The sequence below is a fragment of the Bos javanicus genome, chromosome X, assembly GCF_032452875.1.
Source record: "Bos javanicus breed banteng chromosome X, ARS-OSU_banteng_1.0, whole genome shotgun sequence".
Lineage (NCBI taxonomy): Eukaryota > Metazoa > Chordata > Mammalia > Artiodactyla > Bovidae > Bos > Bos javanicus.
This window is the reverse complement of record NC_083897.1, coordinates 91,854,408-91,876,577: the sequence shown is the minus strand read 5'-3', so window position 1 is coordinate 91,876,577 and position 22,170 is coordinate 91,854,408. Positions and strand designations below refer to the sequence as shown.

General features: G+C 50.0%; 1 protein-coding gene and 1 non-coding gene across 4 annotated transcripts; both read left to right on the top strand.

Annotated features, from left to right (window-relative positions):
• Nucleotides 1–474: 474 nt before the first annotated feature.
• On the top strand, nt 475–8,056 carry LOC133243345 (melanoma-associated antigen D4). 3 transcript variants are annotated; one of them, XM_061410140.1, is made up of 13 exons: nt 475–595; nt 1,523–1,763; nt 2,139–2,972; nt 3,339–3,545; nt 3,655–3,718; nt 3,959–4,038; nt 4,438–4,529; nt 5,182–5,261; nt 5,349–5,391; nt 5,802–5,864; nt 6,808–6,922; nt 7,235–7,665; nt 7,850–8,056. In XM_061410140.1, exons 2-13 carry the CDS (start codon nt 1,554–1,556, stop codon nt 7,857–7,859), a joined length of 2,229 nt encoding a protein of 742 aa, XP_061266124.1. In that variant the 5' UTR covers nt 475–595; nt 1,523–1,553; the 3' UTR covers nt 7,860–8,056. The 3 variants fall into 3 exon arrangements, with proteins under 3 accessions (XP_061266124.1, XP_061266123.1, XP_061266125.1); XM_061410139.1 differs by having other exon boundaries at nt 486–595; nt 1,553–1,763; XM_061410141.1 differs by having other exon boundaries at nt 486–595; nt 1,553–1,763; nt 7,235–7,677.
• On the top strand, nt 6,435–6,561 carry LOC133243616 (small nucleolar RNA SNORA11). Its single transcript, XR_009735166.1, has one exon. It is a non-coding gene; the product is annotated as a small nucleolar RNA SNORA11 (small nucleolar RNA).
• Nucleotides 8,057–22,170: the final 14,114 nt, after the last annotated feature.

The window sequence follows — 22,170 nt, the reverse complement described above, 5'->3', positions numbered from 1 at the left end:
CTCTAGACATGGATAGTGGAGAACACACAGAGAACTGGTGTCCTCTCGCCATTTCCATTTCTCCTGTTGCAGTTACCGACCGGGCTAGAGACCTCTGTATTGGTGACCTAGGGGTCATTCATGCTGGGGAAGCAGGGCTCAGTGTACTCCAGACCACACCGGAGGAGCTTAGAGGCAAGCGGGAGGGCAGGGCTGAGAAGCATTGTGCAAAGGTGGGGGGACTGAGGGTACGTGATGGATGGGTTGGAACCGCAACACAGGGCGTGCGTGCCCGCGTCCCCGGTCGGTGTCGCGGGGGCGGAGGGGTTGACGGTGAGGGGAATCTGGCGGGAGGGAGAAAACGCCCCCACCCCACCCCGCCCACCCACTGGCGGAACCGCATGCGCACAGGGGACCTGGTGGAAAAGGCTTTTGTTGGGAGAGCGGGCCGGCTGGAGGGGTCCGCGCATGCGCAGGCTGCCCAGCCGCGGGGGGTGGGGGGTGCGGGGAGAAAAGGGGCGGGGTGGTGGGAGCTGCTGTGCTGGCAGCAGTAGGCGAGGGCGCGGCTGCGGGGTTCCTGGTGCTGAGGACGGACGCCATTGGAGCCCCAGGGAAGGTAAGGATCCAGCCCTAGACAGGACCGGGAGAGGGCAAGTGGAACCGGGTACGCTGTGCCCTTCCTCCCCACCCCACCCCCGCCCCCGGATGTGAACAAAGCCCAAGCACGCAGTACTTGAACCCCGTTAGACCCGTGGTCAACAAAGGAGCCGCCCCCTACCATGACCACCAGACCCAGGCTCCCCGACTCGAGCCCTGCTTAACACCCGAGCCCACCATCTGAACACCTTTAACAGACGCGTGTGCTCCGTGCTGAGCTGCCTTAGCGCGGAGGCCCCACCCCCACTCCAACCATTCTGAGATCGGTGCAACCCAACTGACCGCTTTGCCGCCTTCCCCGAGTTGCGATCCTGGCCTTTGAGACCTCCAGCGCTTCCAGTTCGAGCCTCACCTAGTCCGAGGACCGCCCCCCGACCCGCACCCCACTCCATCCATCTTGAGCCCTCCTGTATGAGCCCAGCCTAGACCTGAATCACCTGAATCCCCCCCACTGCGACTTAGAGGGTCCCTGGGATTCATTTTCCCAGAGCTTCCAGCGGTCCCCGTTGTCTGAGCCTTCTCATGTCTTCTCCTCCCCAGCATCCTGGCCGTTAAATCGAGGCGCTTTATTTCCCCTGTCTCAAAGCATCTCTTATGGGACTCTCTGGACCCAAGCCCGCCAGTCCACCCCTTGTTCCAATCCAGCCGCTGGTCTGGGGAGCCTGTGTGACCTAAACTCCCCTTTCAGTGCCGGGTCTCCTCCGACCTCCTCTGTCCTTCTCCTAGGGCTCTGTCTCTGAGGGAATCTACCCCAGCAGCCCTCACCCCCGCCCCAACCTTACACTGCCTGGGAACCCGGTGACTGCAGCCCTCCACCTCCTGAGAGATCCCGCCTCCTGCTGGATCCCGCCCCCTCCCCCTGAAGAGGCCTCCTCATCCCTCTCAGGCTGAGCCCTGTTCTCCTTGGGACCCCCAGCATGGCAGAGGGAAGCTACCGCAAGGAATCTGAAGGGTACAACGTTGAAGACATGGACGAGGGTAGTGATGAAGTCGGGGAGGAAGACATGGTTGAAGGCAACGACTATGAAGAATTTGGTGCTTTCGGAGGCTACGGCGCCCTCACCAGCTTTGACATCCGCATCCTCAGAGCCTTTGGGAGCTTGGGTCCAGGCTTTCGCATCTTAGCGGTGAGGCCCCTCCTCGGCCACCTGCTAGCCCTGGGCCTTCTCTCTTGTGACGTCAGGGAGGATGGGAGGAGGGGGCCGATGAGGGCTGGAGTTGAAGGGGGAAGGACTGCCCAGCTTGCCCCAACCTTCCCTCTCCTACTGGGAGCAGCGGGGGGGGGGGTGCCGGGGGCGGGGGGCGGGGGCGAGGGGGCGGGCAGTGCTGGGAGGGCCTGGGGGCTGGTCGGAGGCTGGCCAACACAAGGGGAGCTATCTGTGTAGAGCTATCTGCCTTCCCCTCCCCTGCCATGCCCTGCCCTGCCCTGCCCTCCCCTCCCCTCCCCTCCCCTCTCCTCCCTTGCTCTGCCCTGCCCTCCCTTCCCCTCCCTGGTCTTGCAGAATGAGCCCTGGGAACTGGAAAACCCAGTGCTGGCCAGAACTCTGCTGGAGGCATTTCGGATGGATCCAGAAACACTTGCCAATGAGACGGCTGCCCGTGCTGCCAACGTAGCCCGGGCCGCCGCCTCTAACCAAGCTGCTCGGGCCGCTGCCACTGCTGCCCGTGCCACCTACAATCAGGTGGTCACTAACCACCACCCGGTGGCCACACACCAGGCGTCAGGAGGCGATACCCAGCCCATGACATCTGCTGCCCAGGCTCCGGCAGCCACCCCTGAGACAAGCGTCGCTTCTCCGCACAGCTCCCGGATGCTAGTCAATAGCGAGATGGCTGCCCCTGGGGCTCCAGCAAGGTCTCCACAGCCGCAGACATCCTCCCAGGCCCAGGAGGCTGCGGCCGAGGGCCCTAGTACGGCCTGTGCTTTCCCCCAGGCCTCGCGTGCAAGTGAGATGGATGCCACCCGGCCCAAGACAGCCTTCCTGGGTCAGAACGACGCCTTTGATTTCAGCCAGCCGGCAGGTGTCAGTGGCATGGCCTTCCCACGCCCCAAGAGACCTGCCCCGGCCCAAGAGGCTGCCACAGAGGGCCCCAGTGTTGCCTCCAGGGGCACCCAGGCAGCCTCTGCCGGGGAGGGGGCGGCCACCCGGCCCAAGACGACCAAGTCCGGGAAGGCTCTCGCCAAGACTCGCTGGGTGGAGCCTCAGAATGTTGTGGCAGCAGCTGCCGCCAAGGCCAAGATGGCCACGAGCATCCCTGAGCCTGAGAGTGCAGCTGCCACTTCTCAGCAGAGTGCGGAGCCCTGGGCCAGAATGGGAGGCAAGAGGACAAAGAAGGTGAGACCTCCCTGCTTTCTCCCACCCTCCTTGCTCCCCTGCTTTCTCTGCCCTCTCAGCTCTCTGCCTCCTCCCCTCCCTTCCTCTCCCTCTTCTCCCCCTCTCTCTTCTCTCAGCTTGTACATGTTTCTCCAAGCCAAGTTCACCAGTTTTTACTTTTACAAGTTTACTCCACGTAGTCCCTACCCTCGGGCCTGGAGGGAGAAGCGGTTGGCTCAGTGCCTGGCACTTAGTAAGCACTGGGCACGTGTCGTCCACGTGTCATCTACTAGCCTTATTTCCAAGTACCTGGCTCTGGCTAAGATGTGTGCCAGGCGACTCAGGGAGCCTGGTCGCCCTGAGTCTCTCCTCTGTCTAATGGTACAGTCCAAGCACCTGGATGACGAATATGAGAGCAGCGAGGAGGAGAGAGAGCCTCCTGCGGTCCCACCAACCTGGAGGGCATCGCAGCCCCTGCTGACGACTGCGCGGCCTCAGGTGGCCCCTCGGCCCTCCATGGCCCTGAGGTCCCAGGTACCCTCAAGGCACGTGCTGTGCTTGCCACCCCGCAATGTGACCCTTCTGCAAGAGAGGGTAAGAAGGAAGCCTGCCCTTCCCCCTATCTCCCTCCTCTCCTCCCTTGCGGGCCAGTTCTTTGAGGTCACCCACGCTTTGATCTCCCCGTGCGCTCTTCCTTCTCCAGGCAAATAAGTTGGTGAAATATCTGATGATTAAAGACTACAAGAAGATCCCCATCAAGCGCTCAGGTGGGCAGCCTGTGCCCCCTCCCTGAACTCTGTCCTTCCCCGCTCCCACCACCCTGCCCTGTGGGCCTCCCACCAGATGCCCTCTCCCCACCACACACACACAGATCAGGCCTGGCCGATGGCTCCACTGGCACGGGGTGGGGTCCTGAGCGTGCTCCCCTCAGCAGGGCTGACGGAAAGGCTGTAGCTCTGTGGCTGCTGCTCAGCCCCGGTGCTTTGCCCACCCCTCCCCTCCTGCAGACATGCTGAAGGATGTCATCCGAGAATATGACGAACACTTCCCTGAGATCATTGAACGAGCAACGTACACTCTGGAAAAGGTGGGTGTGGGGCCGGGGGCAGCTCTGTGGAGCAGGAGCAGCAGGGAACCCTTGCCCGCCTCCCCCTCTGCATCCCCTCAAGGCCCAGGGGCCGGACTGCATGCTCTGGAGGGAAGCCCTCCCTGGCCTCTGCACCTGGGAGCTTCCTCTGCAAGCCTCCTCCCCTCCTTCCTCCCGCTCGTGCTCTCTGAGCGCCTGTGGTCTCCTGAGGTGGCTCCCGTTGTCTCAGCCAGTGGCAGTGCTCCCACAGGGCACTTCGTCCATGGCCTCTCCTCTCCCTCCTCCCCCAGGGCTTGGGGTTCCCCGCCAAGAAGGAGTTCTAACAGGGAATTGAATGACCGCCTGCAGGACACCCAGCTTGGATGTTTGATCTCACATCCCGTTTTCTCCCCACTGTAGAAGTTCGGGATCCACCTGAAGGAAATTGACAAGGAAGAGCACCTGTACATTCTCGTCTGCACACGGGATTCGTCAGCCCGCCTCCTGGGAAAGTGAGAAAGCACAGGAGGCCGGTGGTCTTCCTTGGTGGTGCCTGCCCCCTCCTCTCGAGAAACGGGAAAGTAGGGCTGGGGGGCCTAGCACGGCTCCCACCCAGAGTTAGCAGTGCTGAGCAGCTAAGGGCAGGCAGGGGCAAGTAGCTTGGGGCGAGGCTTTGCGGCTCTCTGGGTTTCAGCCCTGCCCACCCTTCCCCGCCCCTGTCTTCCTGGGAAAGCAAGCTTCTTGATCGCCTCTCTCTGCTAAGGTCCCAGCCAGGGCTTGGCAGAGTGGGCCTCGGGCAGGGGGCAGGGAAAGGGGAGAGTGGGGGGCTGGGGTCTCCAATGGAGTCATGCTCCAGATGCAGTGGGCAAAGGGCAGGGAAGGTCAGGGTGTGCCTCTGGACTCCGGGTTGCCAATTGTCTGCTCCCCCGCCTAACCCCATCCTCGACAGAGCCCTGGGAAGAGGTGTTAGCATCCACGTTTGATGGATGAAGGGCCTCAGTCTCAGGCCGAGGCAGGAATTGTCTGCACCAGGTATAGCAAGCCGTACAGAGTGGGAGGAACTGCCCTGTAGCCCAGCAGTGTGGGAGAGGCTAGTTGGGTGAGCCGGCTGTGGTCACCTGGGCAAATGGCTGCTGGACAGGATCCCTCTTTCTACGCCTTCAGGACCAAGGATACTCCCAGGCTGAGTCTCCTCTTGGTGATTCTGGGTGTCATCTTCATGAACGGCAACCGCGCCAGCGAGGGTGAGTGGCTGGACAGGCAGCTGGGGGTTGCCGGTCGTCTCACCTCCCTCCGTCTGCTAAACTCTTGTACCTCATCTCTCCTCACAGCTGTCCTCTGGGAGGCACTCCGCAAGATGGGACTGCGCCCCGGGTATGTTTGGGGTCTCTTGGCTCCCGCTCCTCAGTGTGTCCTTGGGCACAGGAGGCCCCAGGATTGCAGTGGCCTAGCGGTCTCTGTGGGGCGTGGCATCCTAGACTAGGTAGAGTGCCAAGGGTCCACCAGGGTGCGTGGGGAAATAGTCCTGAACCCCGAGCCCTCTTCTGCCCCGTGTCCCCTCTCTGTTCCCACACGAGACCTCAGAGACACCATCGGAGCTGGGGGCTCCATCCAGCCCCTCCCTGGGGCCCTGCTGACAAGTGGCTGCCTGGCCTCTGCTGCCAGCCCAGGTGTCCATGAGGACGCCTCACAGGCTAGGAGGCCCTCAGTCCTGCTGGGAGCGCTCCTGCCCAACCCAGGCACTGCCACTCTCTCTAGTCACACATTCCTTTCCTTGCACTCAGGGTGAGGCACCCATTCCTTGGCGATCTGAGGAAACTCATTACAGAGGACTTTGTGAAGCAGAAGTGAGTATCTCTGCCCCCCATTCAGGCCTTCCTCGTGTGCTGCTCTGGCTGAGGACGCCGTTCCCGGCCCATGTCTTAACACCAGAGGGATGGGTGTCTGGTGTGAGTGTGGGTTGGGAGGGTGCGAGTGTGGGGGTTGAGGGGACAATTCCAGGGAAGCCTGGGGAAAGGGGCAGTCTGTAAACACCGGGTGGGACGGTACAGCCCCCACCTCCTTCAGCACCTGCCCTGTAGGCAGTGTCCCGGCTTTACATCTCAGGGGCCTGGGACTCCGAGAGTGGAAACCTGATCACGGCCCTGACTGGAGTAAGGCCCATCTGGGCCTGGAGCCTGGCCCTGCCGATTTTCTAGCCCAGGCTCCCCCCATCATCAGTGCTCGGAGATCTCTTGTGCCCTCACAAAGGCCCCGTGTGCATGTTCATCCATCCGCCGCCCCACAAACACACGTTCACAGATGTTTGGGAGTATGCGTGGAGTCCCCTACTCTTGGTTGACTGTTTCTTCCCATACAGTCGTTTTCTAGGATGGATTCTCCCAGGGTTCAGTCAGGTCACGGACAAGCCCCATGGTGGGTTGTGCTCAGAGCATGGAGCCTGAAGAAATGGCTCCTGCTTACACCAGACCCAACAGGAATCTGGGTTATTGTGACAAGGGGCACAAAACTCGTGGCCTTCCTCTGAACAAGTACCCTACACGTGCCTCCTGCACCTCCCCATGTCTACTGGGCAGGAGCAGTGGCCTAGGGATGTGAGTCCCTCCATTTAGGAGGCAGAAACCCTGGGAGCCGGTGTGGAAGTGGGGGCAGGGGCTGCGGGGCCAGGGCAGACCTCCTGCAGCAGCTGAGCTGCAGCCTCGGGGCTGGGAAGGAACTACCTGGGAGCCACCGGAGCAGCCACAGGTGTGCCTGTCTGGGAGCAGAGGTTGGTTGTCCTCTCTCACACAGGTACTTGGAATACAAGAAGGTCCCCAATAGCAGCCCGCCCGAGTATGAGTTTCTCTGGGGTCTGCGCGCCTGCCATGAGACCAGCAAGATGAGGGTGCTGAGATTCATCGCCCAGGTAAGGCAGAGCCTGTGTTCTGGCTGCATCTTCCCATACCTGGTTTGTGTCTTGGTCCCGGCCTCCTGACGCCGTTTGTCCAGTGAGGACGCCAAGGCCCAGCAAGGTTCCCAAGTCGCTGACACCAGTTCACAGGCTGTAGGGAGTGGACGGGGTGAAATCCCAGGTCTGGCACGGAATGACGGGAGCCTGATTTCAGTCGTGTGGGTCTTTAACATGATTTCACAAAGCGCTTAAGCGAGTGAAAGGCGGGAAGCGGGTGCTGAGCGAGGTAGGGTAAGTGTGCAAACGGTTGCTGTGCTTCCATCGCAGTATCAGAACCGAGACCCCCGGGAATGGAGGGCTCATTTCTTGGAGGCTGTGGATGATGCTTTCAAGACGATGGATGTGGATATGGCCGAGGAGCATGCCAGGGCCCAGATGAGGGCCCAGATGAACATCGGGGAGGAAGCTCTGATTGGACGGTGGAGCTGGGACGATATCCAGGTGGAGCTCCTGACCTGGGATGAGGACGGAGATTTTGGCGACGCCTGGTCCAGGATCCCCTTCGCTTTCTGGGCCAGATACCATCAGTACATTCTGAATAGCAACCGTGCCAACAGGAGAGGTACCTGGAGGGCTGGTGTCAGCAGTGGCACCAATGGCGCGGCCAGCGCCAGCATGCTCGATGGCCCCAGCACCAGCTCCACCATCCGGACCAGAAACGCCGCCAGAACTAGTGCCAGCTTCTTCTCCTGGATTCAGTAAGATTGGAGGTCATTACACGGGACTCTGGAGGCTGGGGTGGGGAGGGGCTGGGAGATATCAGGGGCAGGCCTGGGGTGTCCTGGGGGAACGAGGAGAGCGGGACAAGACACTCAGTCTGTGCTTGCTGTCCCTCACATGCATTGACACCTCTACTCTGGCTTTTGTGTCTCCTGGTTCCAGGCAGCCCTGAGGAGCTGCGGCAGTCCCCCGCCGAGCCAGAGTGCCTCCGCTGCCCGGTCCCCGACAGAGCACTCCAGGCCCGCTTCTCCCCGTCCATGGAAGATGGCATGCAAGATGACACACTCTATGCCCTTCCTGCTTTCATTGTGTGCTTTTCTCGTGCTGTCGTGTTTTGGGTATCTGTGTTACATTAAAGTTGTGAAATCAGTCGGTTGTTTCCTCTTTTTCCTGGGCAGGTGTGGCTCTGAGCAGCCCGAGGATCAGGCCCTCGGGGACAGGCGGGGGCCGCCTCTGCCTAAAAGACAGGCAGGTGTGGGTGGGTCCGGTGCTGGGAAGGGCAGAGATGCCCCTGAGTTGGGGGCAACCATGAGTTTCCAAAGGCTCTGGTCCCCAGCATCATGATCTCCTACACCGTGTGCCCAGTCAAACACAGGGGCGGTTCACAGGAGCAAGGGTGGGGTGGAGGGCTGTGAGCTGGTGCCACTGTCCCTCCCACCAAGGCACAGGCTCCACAGACATCCCCCAGGACCTACCTGCCCCTCCCCATCTCTGAAGTCGCTGTCCAGGATTCCTTCCCTCATCAGCCACACAATTGTAGGACCTCATGCCTCTTCCCGAGTCCTAAGGACAGCGAGGTAGGCCTCACGGTGACATCCTCACACCTCCAGCAGGTAGAACAGAAAGCATCATAGGCAAGACAGCCTGTTTCATGGGAGAAAGCTGCAGGCAGACCTGGACAGCCCATTGCCCATGCCCATGACCCGAGACTCTTTGGGAGGCTCCAGGGTACTTCTCCATGGAAGCAGGGCTCTCCCAGTGAGGCCAAGGTCAGCCTAGGTCCCTGAGTCTTCAAGGGCTGTGTGATCCCTGAGAGGGCTGAGGCTAAATTTTCATTCCCCAGGCAGACGACAGTGAGGGCAGAGACACTTTGGAACTCTGGGAAGGACTCTGTAGCAGGAAGGGGCCATCTGGGGCTTTTCTGGGTATCTCAGTGATGTCCACAGCTTGGAGGACAAGGCTCCAGGTTAAGAGGAAAGAGAGAGTAGTGTAAAGACCGCAGCCCACCTGCCCAGCCACCCATTGCTTGCCTCTTTGCCCCAAGAACAGGTTCCACTCCCTCAACCAGACCTGCATCCTGACCCAGACCCAGCTGCATCATGTTCCAGACCCAGTGGAAAGCAAAAACACCCATCACTTGGCTCAAAAATGAGTAAGAATTCCAAGCAGGCAGCAGGAGTCCACCACTAGCGCAACCCTTCTGAGTGATGGCCTGGGCCGTACCCGCAGGAGGCAGGCTCTGTGTGTACCCCTCCCTTAAAGACAGGCTTCACGTGGGTTTCTGCCTTGTTTGTTGGTGCTTTGCTGTCTGCCTCCCTGGCTGCTGGGCTGATGCCTCGCCCCGTGGACACTCTGTGATTCTGACAGAGATTCAGTCCCCTCCCAGGTGCAGGTATCCGGTTGATGGTCGGGATTTGGGGAACCCCGCTCTGGCGTGATGAATGACACTGGACTATTTCTGGCTCCCTCAACCTGGGACCTCCCAGGACCCTACTGTGCACTCAGTAGGTACCTGCCTTCTCATGGACATGGACGAGGTCGGGGCACTCACCACAAGCCGTAGGTGTGAGTGGGAGCACTGTGCACCGCAGGCACCTGAGATAAGGCAGCTCATCTGGAAAGGAGGCGAGAGCAGCTCTCAGAGGCAGGATGCTGGGGAAGTCACCACCTCTCCGGGCCTCCAGGCTTGCGCCTCTCTCTCCTTCCAACCCCTTCCCTATGGATATCTTCACCTGGCTCCTGCCCCTCCACACCGTGCAGGGGGCAGTGCTGAGAGCCGGGTGGGGAGTGAGGAAGTGAGCAGAGAGGCAGCCTCAGGAGCAAGGAGGAAGGCGGGTCCCAGGGATCGGGGACAGACCCTGAGTCCCCCAGAAACTGACGATTGGCACCGCAGAGGTGGCCGACCTTCAACCGCAGGGCAGACATGAGACCAAGGCAGACCTCCCTGCCACCCCCAGCGTCAGCCCTTCCACGGGGTCCCCCACCACAAAGGCCACAACAGGTCTCAGCCAGTGTTTTCTGAGGACCTACTATGCGCCAGGGCCTTGGCGGAGGTGTACATGCACCTTGGCAGCTCCCACAGATCTCTCCCCAGCCCAGGCCTGTGCCCTCTGACTCCTCAGACACTTGTTGATGGACAAGCATTCACCGATTGATTCACTTGTGTCTGGTTCCTGACGATTCGCATGCAATGGCTGGCATGGCCTTGATGTCAATCACCAGATAGCCTCAAGGGAGCAGATGATCAGGCACATTCCATGGACGGGGACCCTGAGGCTCTGAGAGGGAAGACACTTGCCCTGAGTCCCACATCCAGGAAGTGGCAGTGCTGGGACTGGAACCCAGGATGCTTTGAGCCCAAATGTGTGCTCTGACCACTGCAGTCTGTTGCCACTGCCTTTGAGGGAGTCACAGTGAGTGCCATGCGGGGACACCCCCACCTCTCACACCTCTCTGCAAACACCCCCCTCCTGATCGCCCAGGAAACATATACAGCATTCCAAATCCCTTCATTGAGCCAGAACCCCACCCCTCGTGGCCTCCCTGCCCCTGAGGGTCACCCTAGGCTTTTGAGGCCTGCCACTGCCCACCAACCTCCTGGCACATCCTCACTCCTGCGGCCTGGAGAGGCCAACACTTCAACATCCTGGTCAGAAATGGACTCTCACACCTGAGGGGGACACAACAGTCCCTTTCCAGGCCAGTTGCCCTAGTGTGCGGTTAAGCAAACACATTCAATTTATTTTGAGACAGTCGACTTTCCAGGGGTTAAAACTTTCGAGAAGTGAAAAGGGGTGTACATTCCCAATGAACACATGAAAGTCGAAGATGCAAAAGGCAGTGGATGCTAAGAGCTGAGGGGAGTGTGGAGCAAATGAACTCCCGTACACTGTCCAGAGAAGTCTTCATTTGTACGAGGCCCCTGGAAAACAGGAGGGATCCATCCGTTGGTTCGTGGAAAAAGCAAGAGAGTTCCAGAAAAACATCTATTTCTGCTTCATTGACTATGCCAAAGGCTTTGACTGTGTGGATCACCACAAACTGTGGAAATTCTTAAGGAGGTGGGCATACCAGACCACCTGACCTGCCTCTTGAGAAATCTGTATACAGGTCAGGAAGCAATAGTTAGAACTGGCCATGGAACAACAGACTGGTAGCAAATAGGGAAAGGAGTACGTCAAGGCTTGTATATCGTCACCCTGCTTATTTAACTTATACGCAGAGTACATCATGAGAAACGCTGGGCTGGATGAAGCACAAGCTGGAATCAAGATTGCCGGGAGAAATATCAATAACCTCAGATATGCCGATGACACCACCCTTATGGCAGAAAGCGAAGAAGAACTAAAGAGCCTCTTGATGAAAGTGAAAGAGGGGAGTGAAAAAGTTGGCCTCAAGCTCAACATTCCGAACACTAAGATCATGGCATCCGGTCCCATCACTTCATGGCAAATAGATGGGGAAACAGTGGAAACAGTGACAGACTTTATTTTTGGGGGCTCCAAAATCACTGCAGATGGCGACTGCAGCCATGAAATTAAAAGACGCTTACTCCTCGGAAGAGAAGTTATGACCAACGTAGACAGCGTATTATACAGCAGAGATATTACTTTGCCAGCAAAGGTCCATGTAGTCAAGGCTATGGTTTTTCCAGTAGTCATGTATGGATGTGAGAGGTGGACTATAAAGAAAGCTGAGCTCAGGAGAACTGATGCTTTTGAACTGTGGTGTTGGAGAAGACTCTTGAGAGTCCCTTGGACTGCAAGGAGATCCAACCAGTCCATCCTAAAGGAAATCAGTCCTGAATATTCATTGAAAGGACTAATGCTGAAGCTGAAACTCCAATCCTTGGGCCACCTGATGCGAAGAGCTGACTCATTTGAAAAGACCCCGATGCTGGGAAAGATTGAAAGCGGGAGAAGGGGACGACAGAGGATGAGATGGTTGGATGGACACCATCACCATCATGGCCACTCAATGGACATGAGTTTGAGTAAACTCCGGAAGTTGGTGATGGACAGGGAGCCCTGGTGTGCTACAGTCCATGGGGTCTCAAAGAGTCGGACACGAGTGAGCGACTGAGCTGAACTAAGCTGAAAGCTTGAGGCTACTTGAGGCCACCTGGATGGAGGAGGCATGAGACATCAGCTCTAGGTGAAAGTGAGCCTTCTGAAAGCAAGGAAGGAAGACATTGGAAGATGAAGCTTCACTATGAGCAGTGCGCCGCTTCTAGCCAGGAATCTGAGCGAGCTGAGATCCTGACAATCGTGTACCTTTCAGGAAGGCAACATCTACAAATTAGCTTCTCTCTGAAGCTCTCTAGGACACTGTGGTGTCCTGGCGCCCAGAGTGGGGAGGCAGAGGAGGGGTCCTAGAATCAGGCCACCCTGACAAATCTCCTCTTCCTTCCTTCCCCAACACGGGGGAGGAAATGGGCCCTAGGCCCAAGGTTCGGACTGCAGGAGGGACGAGGGCAGCAAGGGCAAGAATCAGCGCAGAAGGCTGTTCCCAGGAAATGGTGTCCAACCTCAGCTGTAGTTTCACATTCTTGCCCAAAGTACACTGTGCTCTTCTGTGTGTGGGCGGGTTTCGGAAGACTGCAGAGCCTGGCGAGAGTCCCCTGCTTGCTGCCCACAAAGAGAACATTGCGTGACTGATAAAGCCCTGAAGATTTTCATTATCAGAGGTCCACGGTTTGGATGTTGCTTATTTGCAACCCGAACTCCTCCAAATACTCAAAGATTCTCTTCATCAGTTGTACTGGGGTTTCATTGTCCAGCAAAAAAATGTGTCCATTTAAGTGTACAGGTCCAAGGCCTTTGATAAATCTACCATGTAACTAGCACCTCAGTCAAGAAAGAGAACATTTCCATCACCTAATAAAGTTCCCTTCTGCTCCCTCCCAGTGAATCCCTACCATCCACGTGCAGCCTTAGGCAACCACTGATCTCCTTTCTATTTCGCTTATAGGTTAGAATGCTCTTCACTAGAGCCTGTAATACACATCAATGTGCAACATATAATCTTCTCGGTCTGCCTGCTTTCCCCTCTGCCTCAACGCTTTGGAAATTCAACCATGCTGTGGCACAAATCAGCAGACTAAATTAAAATTGTTCCAATTCACAAGCTGATTATCTCTGTTGAAACGACGCAGATATCACACAATCTCCCAGAACTAGTGAGTGAATTTACCTAGAGTGCAGGATACAAGATTAGAACAAAATCAACCACATTTCTATATCCTAGCAAAGAAGTGTCGGAAAATGAAACTGAAGAGAGTGCTACCACGTACCACTCACAAATACCGGCGATTCTGCGTCGTGAATCTAACAAATGACACACGGTATTTGTATGCCGTAAACCGCAAAACAGTGAACAAAGAAATTGAAAATAGCCTAAGTAAATAGAAGAATATGCCACGATCATGGATTGGCATGTTTACCACAGAAAAGATGAATGTTCTCCCCTCAATTTATCTATAGATTTAATGCAAGTCTAATAAAACCCTGGCAGCAAGTTTAGCAGGTGTAGACAAGTTGATTCTAAAGCTTATGAAAAAAGCAAAAGAAACTAAACTAACCCAAACACTGTGAAAGGAAGAATAAAATGGAAGGAGTCATATTATCTCATTTAAAACGTACTAACCCACACAGAAATTGCTTGCATTCCTGCACATTAACAATGAAAGATGAGAAATACAAATCAGGAATACAATCTCATTTACCACTGCAACGGAAAGAATAAGATACCTAGGAATAAACCTGCCTAAAAAGTCAAAGACCTGTGCTCATTAGAACTATAAGACACTGATGAAAGAAGTCAAAGAAGACACAATCAGATGGAGTGATATAGTCAGACGGGAAAGCGTCTGCCTACAATGCGGGAGACCCGAGTTCAATCCCTGGGTCGGGAAGATCTCCTGGAGAAGGAAATGGCAACCCACTCCAGTATTCTTGCCTGGAAAATGCCATGGACAGAGAAGTCTGGTAGGATACAGTCCATGGGGTCGCAAAGAGTCAGATACGACTGAGCGACTTCACTTTTTCTCATACACACACACACACACACACACAATGTTCTTGGACTGGAAGAATCAATATTGTGAAAATGACTATTTAACCCAAAGCAAGTTACTGATTCAATGAAATCCCTATCAAATTACCAATGACATTTTTCACTGATTAGAAGAAAAAATTTTACATTTTCCACAAAACATGAAAGACCCCCAAATAGCCAACAGAATCTTTAGAATGAAAAATAGAGCTAGAGCAATCAACCTTCCTGACTTCAGACTACACTACAAAGCAACAGTTATCAAGAAAGTATGGTACTGTCACTTAAACAGAAATAAAGATCAGTGGAACAGGATAGAAAGCCCAGAGATAAACCCACGCACCTATGGTCACCTAATCTTTGACAGAGAGGTGAAAATACACAATGGAGAAAAGACAGCCTCTTTAATAAGCGGTGCTCGGATAACTGCACAGCTACATGTGAAAACAGCAAAATTCTGTAAAGCAATTATCCTTCAATAAAAAATTAATTAATTCAAAAAGAATGAAATTAGAACACTCCCTAAAACCATACACAAAAATAAACTCAAAATGGATTAAAGACTTAAATGTAAGCTCAGACACTATAAACTCTTAGAGGAGCGACTTCCCTAGTGGTCCAGGGGCTAAGACTCCATGCTCCCATTGGAGTGGACCAGGGTTTGTTCCCCGGTAAGGGAACTAGATGTCACATTCCACAGCTAAGTTCCCACATGCCGCAACTAAGGCCCTGAGCAGTGGAAAAAAAAAAAAAGAAATATTGTTTCAAGTAAATTATAAAAAGACTCTTAGAAGCAAACATAGACAGAACTCTCTCTGACATATCACAGGGAAGATCTTTTATGACCCACCACCTAGAGTAATGAAAACAAAAACAAAAATGAACAAATGGGACCTAATTAAATCAAAAGGCAAAGGCAACCATAAACAAGACAAAGAGACAACCCACAGAACGGGAGAAAATATGTGTAAACGTGGCAACCGACCAGGGATTCATCTTTTAAATATACAAACAGCTCGTGTAGCTCAATGTATAAAAAGAGAAACAAACAATCCAATCAAAAAATGGGCCAAATACCTAAGTAAACATTTCTCCAAAGAAGACATACAGATGGCCAACAAACACAGGAAGAGATGCTGAACTTCACTAATTAGTAGAGAAATGCAAAGCAAAACAACAATGGGTGTATAACCTCATACCAGAATGACCATTATCAAAATATCTGTTGCTGCTCAATCACTCAATCGTGTCTAACACTGCGACCCCATGGACCGTAGCCCACCAGGCTCCTCTGTCCACAGGATTTCCCAGGCAAGCATGCCGTAGTACATTGCCTTTTCCTTCTCCAGGGGAGCTTCCCAACCCAGGGATCAAACCCGTGTCTCATGCATTGGCAGACAGATTCTTTACCACTGTGCCACCAGGAAAGCCCTTCAAAACAACAATCAGGTATCACTTTCACACTGGTCAGGATGGCCAACATCTAAAAATCTACCGATGATAAACATTGTAGTACTGGGGAGAAAAGGACACTCTCCTACCCTGTTGATGGGAATGCAAATTGGTGCAGCCACATGGAGAACAATAGGGATGTTCCTTAACAACTAAAAGTAGAACTACTATGAGACCCAGCACTCCCATTCCTGGGCATATACCCCCCGAGAACAGCATGATTCCAAAAGATACATGCACCCCAGTGTTCATTGCCACAATACTTACAATAGGAACCTAAATGTCTATCGACAGAGGAATGGGTAGAGAAGAGGTGATCCATATATACAGTGAAGTATTACTCAGCCATAAAAATGAACATAACTGGGCCACTTTCAGAGACGTGGATGGACCTAGAGACTGTCGTACTGGGTGAAGAAAGTCAGAAAGAGAAAAACAGATTATCTTGTAATAGCACTTATGTGTGGAATCTAGAGACATGACCAGATGAACTTATTTGCAAAGCAGAAATAGAGATACAGAGGCAGAGAACAAACATATAGATATCCACAGGGATGATTGGAAGATTGGGATTAACACACATACTCTACACTGCATAAGACAGATAACTAATGAGAACCTACTATATCACACAGGGAACTCTACTTAATTCTCTGCTGGCATAAATGTGAAGGAAATCCAAAAAAAGAGGGGATATGTATATACATATGGCAGATTCCCTTTGCTATACAGCAAACCCTAACACAAAAATTGTAAAACAACCATCCTCCAATAACAATTAATAAAAAATCTTATAAAGGGGGCTCCAAGCAAAAATAATAATAATAATAATAATCCTTATAAAACTACAGTAAACAAAAGTCAGTGTGACAATGGTGAAGCAACAGACACACGAATAAATAAATCAGAGGGAAGACTCCAGAACTAGCTTCTTCAAATATAGCCAATTCGTTCTGGACAAAGTTGCAAAAGCGACTGAATGAAGAAAGTATTGTCTTATCAGAATATATGTGTGAAGAATGGGATGTCCATCTGAAAGAGAGCCTCATACCTTATCCTAAAACCCACTAAAAATGAATCTTAGATATAAACCAGGAGCATGAAACTGTGAGACATTTAAAAGAAAATAACACACAATCTTCAGCCTCGAGTTTGGCAACAATGTTTTAGCTATGACTCCAAAAAAAAACCAACCAAACAAACAAACAAAAAAAACGCCTTCCTCTGTGAAAGATAATGTCAGGAGTTTGAGAAGATAAATCACAGGCTGGGAGAATGTATTTTAAAATCACATAGCCAACAAAAGTCTTATATCCAGAACATATAAAGAAAAGTCAAAAGTCAACAGAAAGAAAATAGTGGAAAAAATATTTGAAGAGATACTTCAATGAAAAGAATACACAGGGGCAACTGAGCACGTGAACGAACGTATGTTCAACTTCCCGGGCTCTCAGGCAAGTGCAAATTAAAACTAAGGTGAAATACCAGTCTTCCTATCTTAAAATTGCCAAAACACAACAAAACTAAGCAAAATGAACAAAGAAACAAACAAGAAAACATCAGACAATACCAAATGATGCTAAGGATGGGCAGCGAGTGGACTGGCCACAGGTTACTGGTGGGAATGCAGGGTGACACAGGCACTGTGGACAGAGATTTATTGCTTCTCATGAAGTTAAACTTATGCTTAGCCACGTGACCAGCAACTTCACCCGAAAGTATTTCCCCTAGGGAAGTTTAACGTGAGTGCACACAAACCCTGTTCAGGAATGTTATAGCAATAGCTGTGTTCATAATCAACAAAACAGAGCAACAACCCAAACAAATGTCCTTCAGCAAAGTGCATCATTTTCATTTTGGAAAGGAAAGTGAAGTCGCTCAGTCGTATCCGACTCTTTGCGACCCCATGGAGTGTAGCCAACAGGCTCCTCTGTCCATGGGATTTGCCAGGCAATAGTACTGGAGTGGCTTGCCATTTCCTTCTGCAGGGGATCTTCCCGACCCAGGGATCGAACCCAGGTCTCCCGCATTGTAGACAGACGCTTTACCGTCTGAGCCACCAGGGAAGTCCTCATTTTCATATTGTTGAATACTATTCAGCCCTAGAAAGGAAAGAACTATTGATACAGTCAACAATGTGGATGAAACTCAGTAATATTACGCTGAGTGATAGAAGCCAGCCTCAAGTTACTTTTAAATGGCTTGATACGTAGGATGGTCTTGAAAAGACAAATGTGTATTGTCACAGACAGCAAATTGGTGGTGCCTTGGTTAAGTGTGGGAGTAGAGCATGGCTGCAAAAGGATAGCACTGGGGACGTCTTGGGGGTTGCAGAAATGTTCTGTATACTGATTGTGATGGTGGTTACAAGAAGGTTCAGAAGTGCTAAAATTCCTAAAATTGGATGTCCAGAAGATGATGACGCCACCAAACATTAATTTAAAAATAAAGTTAAAGAAATAATGATAAAACAGTCCTTCAACGAACAAACAAACAAAAAGCTTTCATAATTCTCCAGCAGTGGCCTGCACCATAGAAAATACCGAATGTATTTATTTAGGATAAATGAAAACCACGTCAAATATGAGCACAGATCAACACAAAGGAGCAAACATCTATACCGATGCTAAATATGTGGGGGACTGGGAGGGGAATGGTTTCTAAAAGATTAAGGCAACTGAATGTTTCCAAGAGCAATAACAATGCCTTATCTGGGATATAATATATGTTTTAAGAATTGTTTGGAAACAAAAGCAAATGGACAGGATCGTAAAAATAAAGGTGTTGGTGTGGGTAAAGAATCTTATTCTTTGAAAGTGAAAAGTCTACATTTAAATATATATAGCGTATTCTCTACAGGAACCACTTACATATAAAACAAAAGGAATACGTAATAAATATGTACATTAAAATGCAATACTGAGAACTACATCAGCAGTACAGAAGATGGCAAGGGAATTGGGTGAAAGGAAGAAAGGAAAAACTGAAGGAAATATGGAAAGAAAGAAGGGTAGAAGAAAGAGAGAGAAAGAAAAGGAGGAATGAAGGAAAGAAAGAAAAGAGGGAAAGAAATTGACTTGAAATAAGATGACAGATTTAAAGCCAATACTATTTCTACTTAAACTATATGTAAATATCCTGAACTTTCCAAGTAAAAGGTTGAGATTTCTAGATAGAATAGGTGCACGATTCCATAATTTGTTGTTAAATAGAAACTCATTTTAGTTTAGAGACAGAGGCAGGTTAAATGGAAAAGGGTTGGAAAAAATAGGCCATATGTAACGGTAAACTGTAAGACAAAATGAGAAGGTATGATAAAGGATAAGGTCGATTGTAGGATCAGGAGTACTAATCAGTGATAAATAAGCATATTTAATAACGGGGGGAAAGGGCTAATTACTCAGGAAAACACAACAGTCCTCAATGCACTGGACAATTGAACTTTAAATTACATAAAGGGAAAACAGACTGAACTTGAAAGAGATCTAGATAGACAAATGCATTTAACATTTGGGACATTCAAACATTTTTTCTGAGATTTTGGTAGAGTAAGTAGGCAGAAGGCCAGTAGTTATAAAGAGAACTTTAACAACATTCTCAACTACTTAGACCTAATTATAGTACATTCCTCTCAATAGCAGCAGAAAACACATCCTCTTCAAAGGCACATGGGACGTGCACCAAGAAAGAGCCTCTCATCGGATTAGAAAACAATACTCCATCAATTAAGAAGGATTAAAGTCATGTAGAGGAAGTCCTCTGGGCACAGTGGAATCAATCGAGAAATTCATAGCAAGAAGTTTTCTAGAGAATCCCCAGACTTTGTAATTTAACAAAGATTTCAAAATAACACAGGATCAGAGAGACACTAGGGAAATCTGAAAGTATTACCAACTAAAGGGAAATGTAAACACAACATATCAACTTTGGTGTGATTAAGTTAAAGCCTTGGTTAGAGAGAAATTTGCTCTTTGCGTGATTATATTTAGAAAGAGGAAAGGGCTAACATCAAGGAACTACAAAACTGAGATGCCTCCAAAAGAAGTCAAAATTAATCTGAGAGGAAGTAGAAGGAAACAATAAAGATAGCAATGAAATGGAAAACAAAGAAGTCATAGAGAAAATACAATGGAGTCAGCAGCTGATCCATTCAAAACATTTATACAATGTGTAAACTGGATGTAGACTAATCAAGAAAAGAAAGTCACTAAGACACAAGTGGCCAGTGTAAGAAGCCACAGAATGGACATGACTTCAGAGTGCAAAAATGCTAAAATGACAGTAAGGGACTAATTAGAAAAACTGTAATAGAAAGACAACATAGGGGAAAAAAAAAAAACACAACCAATTGTTAGAAAGACAGTTTTTCAAAGCACACTCAAGAAGACAGAGAATACCTTAGTATCCTTATATCTCTTAAAGAAATGGAATTTTTGGCTAAAATCTTCCCACAAAGGAAACTCCAGGCACAGTTGGCCTCGCTGGTCTGGTCTATGGACCATTTCAGGAAGAAATAGCACCAATTTATACAATCCTGTCAGAAAAATGAAGAGAATGTGACACTTGGCAATTCTCTCTCTGAAGCTATGATCCTTATACCAAACTATCCCTATACCAAAACCAGACCAAGACATTACAAGAAAATATAACTGCAAACCAATATTCCTCAAGAAGATAGACACAAACATTTGTAACAAAAGGTTAGTAAATAAAAAACAACAGACATAAAAGAAACTTTCTGACCAAATGGGGTAACTCTCAGAGTGAAAGTCCTCTTGAATATTTGGAAATCAATATATGAAATCAAGCATATTAATCTCTCCAAAAGAGAGCCATGCCATCATCTCAAATGATGCACATCCTAGGCAGAACAATGGCACCCAAGTGCAGTAATCTCCGTAGCCTGTGAATATGTTACTTTACATGGCAGAAAATACTCTGCAGATGTCATTAAGTTGAGGATCTTGAGATGTGGAGATTATCCTGGATGATCTGGGTGGACCAATGTAATCACAAAGGTCCTATTTATAAGGGGTGGCAGGAAAATGAGACTGAAGAGTAGGAGATGTGATGTCAGAAGCAGAGGTCAGAGAGGAGGGAAGCTGGAAGATGCTAGGCTGCTGCCTTTGAACATGGAGAAAGGGGCAGGATCCAAGGAGTAGAGGTGGCCTCTAACATAGGAAAGGCATGGGACAGATTCTTCCCTAGTAGCCTCAGAGGAACATAACACTGTGGACACGTTGACTTTGGCCCTGTTAAAACCCATTTCACACTTCTGACCTCCAGAATGGTAAGATAACAAAATTGTGTTGTACTAAGCCAAGCATGTGGTAATTTGTTGTAGCTGCAGGAGAATGCTAATATAATTCAGAAAAAGGACTTAACAGAATGTAACATTCTACTCGGGCTCAGATGGTAAAGAATCGACCTGCAATGCCGGAGAGCTGGGTTCAATCCCTGGGTGGGGAAGATCCCCTGGAGAATCGCCTGGCAACCCAGTCCAGTATTCTTGCCTAGAGAATTCCATGGACAGAGGAGCCTGGTGGGCTACAATCTCAACACACACACATACACATTGTACATACATAAAATGGAGGTGTTAACTGACCTTATGGTGGTAATCACTTCACAGTACATACATGTATGAAATCATCATGTTGTATCCCTTAAGCTCACACAGTGTTATATGTCAACAATGTATCAGTAAACCTGTAAATAATTTTAAATTGCAATGTAAGCATAAACATCCATTGATGATAAAAATACTCAGGAAATTAAGAATAAGAGGGAACTGTCTTAGTCTAAGAGGAATACTTTTTTTTAATTTTCAGTTTTTTAAATTATGAAAATATGATAACACATTTACCAGCGACTTGGAAAATACAGAACAAGGTTACATAAAGTTCCACAATATATTGCAATTACTTTTTTAGCCTAAATGTATTAGGATTTTCAGTTGGTGTTTCAATATCAAACTCTCAAAAATCAATATTTTGGCCACCTGATGTGAAGCTCCAATACTTTGGCCAACTGATGAGAAGAACTGACTCTTTGGAAAAGACCCTGATTCTGTGAAAATTGAAGGCAGGAGATGAGAGGGATGACAGAGGATGAGATGGTTGGATAGCATTGCTGAGTCAATGGTCATGAGTTTGAGCAAGCTCTGGGAGTTGGTGATGGACAGGGAGGCCTGGCGTGCTGCAGTCCATGAGGTCACAAAGAGTCGGACACAACTGAGAAACTGAACTGAAAAATTAATAGAATGAATATATAGACAAGTAGAATATTGTCAACCTGAAAAGCACTGTGAACTGATTGAATATAATTAAGATTTATACAATGTTCACACAACAGTAGGATACAAATTCTACTCAAGTTCACCTAGACTGTAAAGTAGGAGACACTGGAACATATCCAGGGACAGCAAACAAGGTGCAAAAATTTCATGGTCTAAAGGTTTTGAAATCATACAGAGTCTGTTCTCTTATTATTCACATACTGTGGATTATGTTAGAAATAAATATGAAAAGATATTTGAAAATAACCTAAATATTTTCAAGTGCAATGTGACATTTACCAAGAGAGATTTTCAACTTAGCCATTGAAAGCCTCAATGAAGTTAGACTGAAAAAACAGAGGGTCATTGCTGAGAAGACAGAATATCTTTTAAAGGCCTGCAAAATCACCTCACTTAGTGATGAAATGTTGAAACTGTCCCCTCTGAGATCATGAAAAAGACCAGGCTATCCATTATCATA

Excerpts from the sequence above, each read along its gene's own strand:
- LOC133243345 (XM_061410140.1), top strand. The coding sequence starts at position 1,554 with ATGGCAGAGGGAAGCTACCGCAAGGAATCTGAAGGGTACAACGTTGAA. Across the intron at positions 3,546-3,654 it reads TGACCCTTCTGCAAGAGAGG|GCAAATAAGTTGGTGAAATA; the intron begins GTAAGAAGGAAG and ends TTCCTTCTCCAG. Across the intron at positions 6,923-7,234 it reads TGCTGAGATTCATCGCCCAG|TATCAGAACCGAGACCCCCG; the intron begins GTAAGGCAGAGC and ends CTTCCATCGCAG.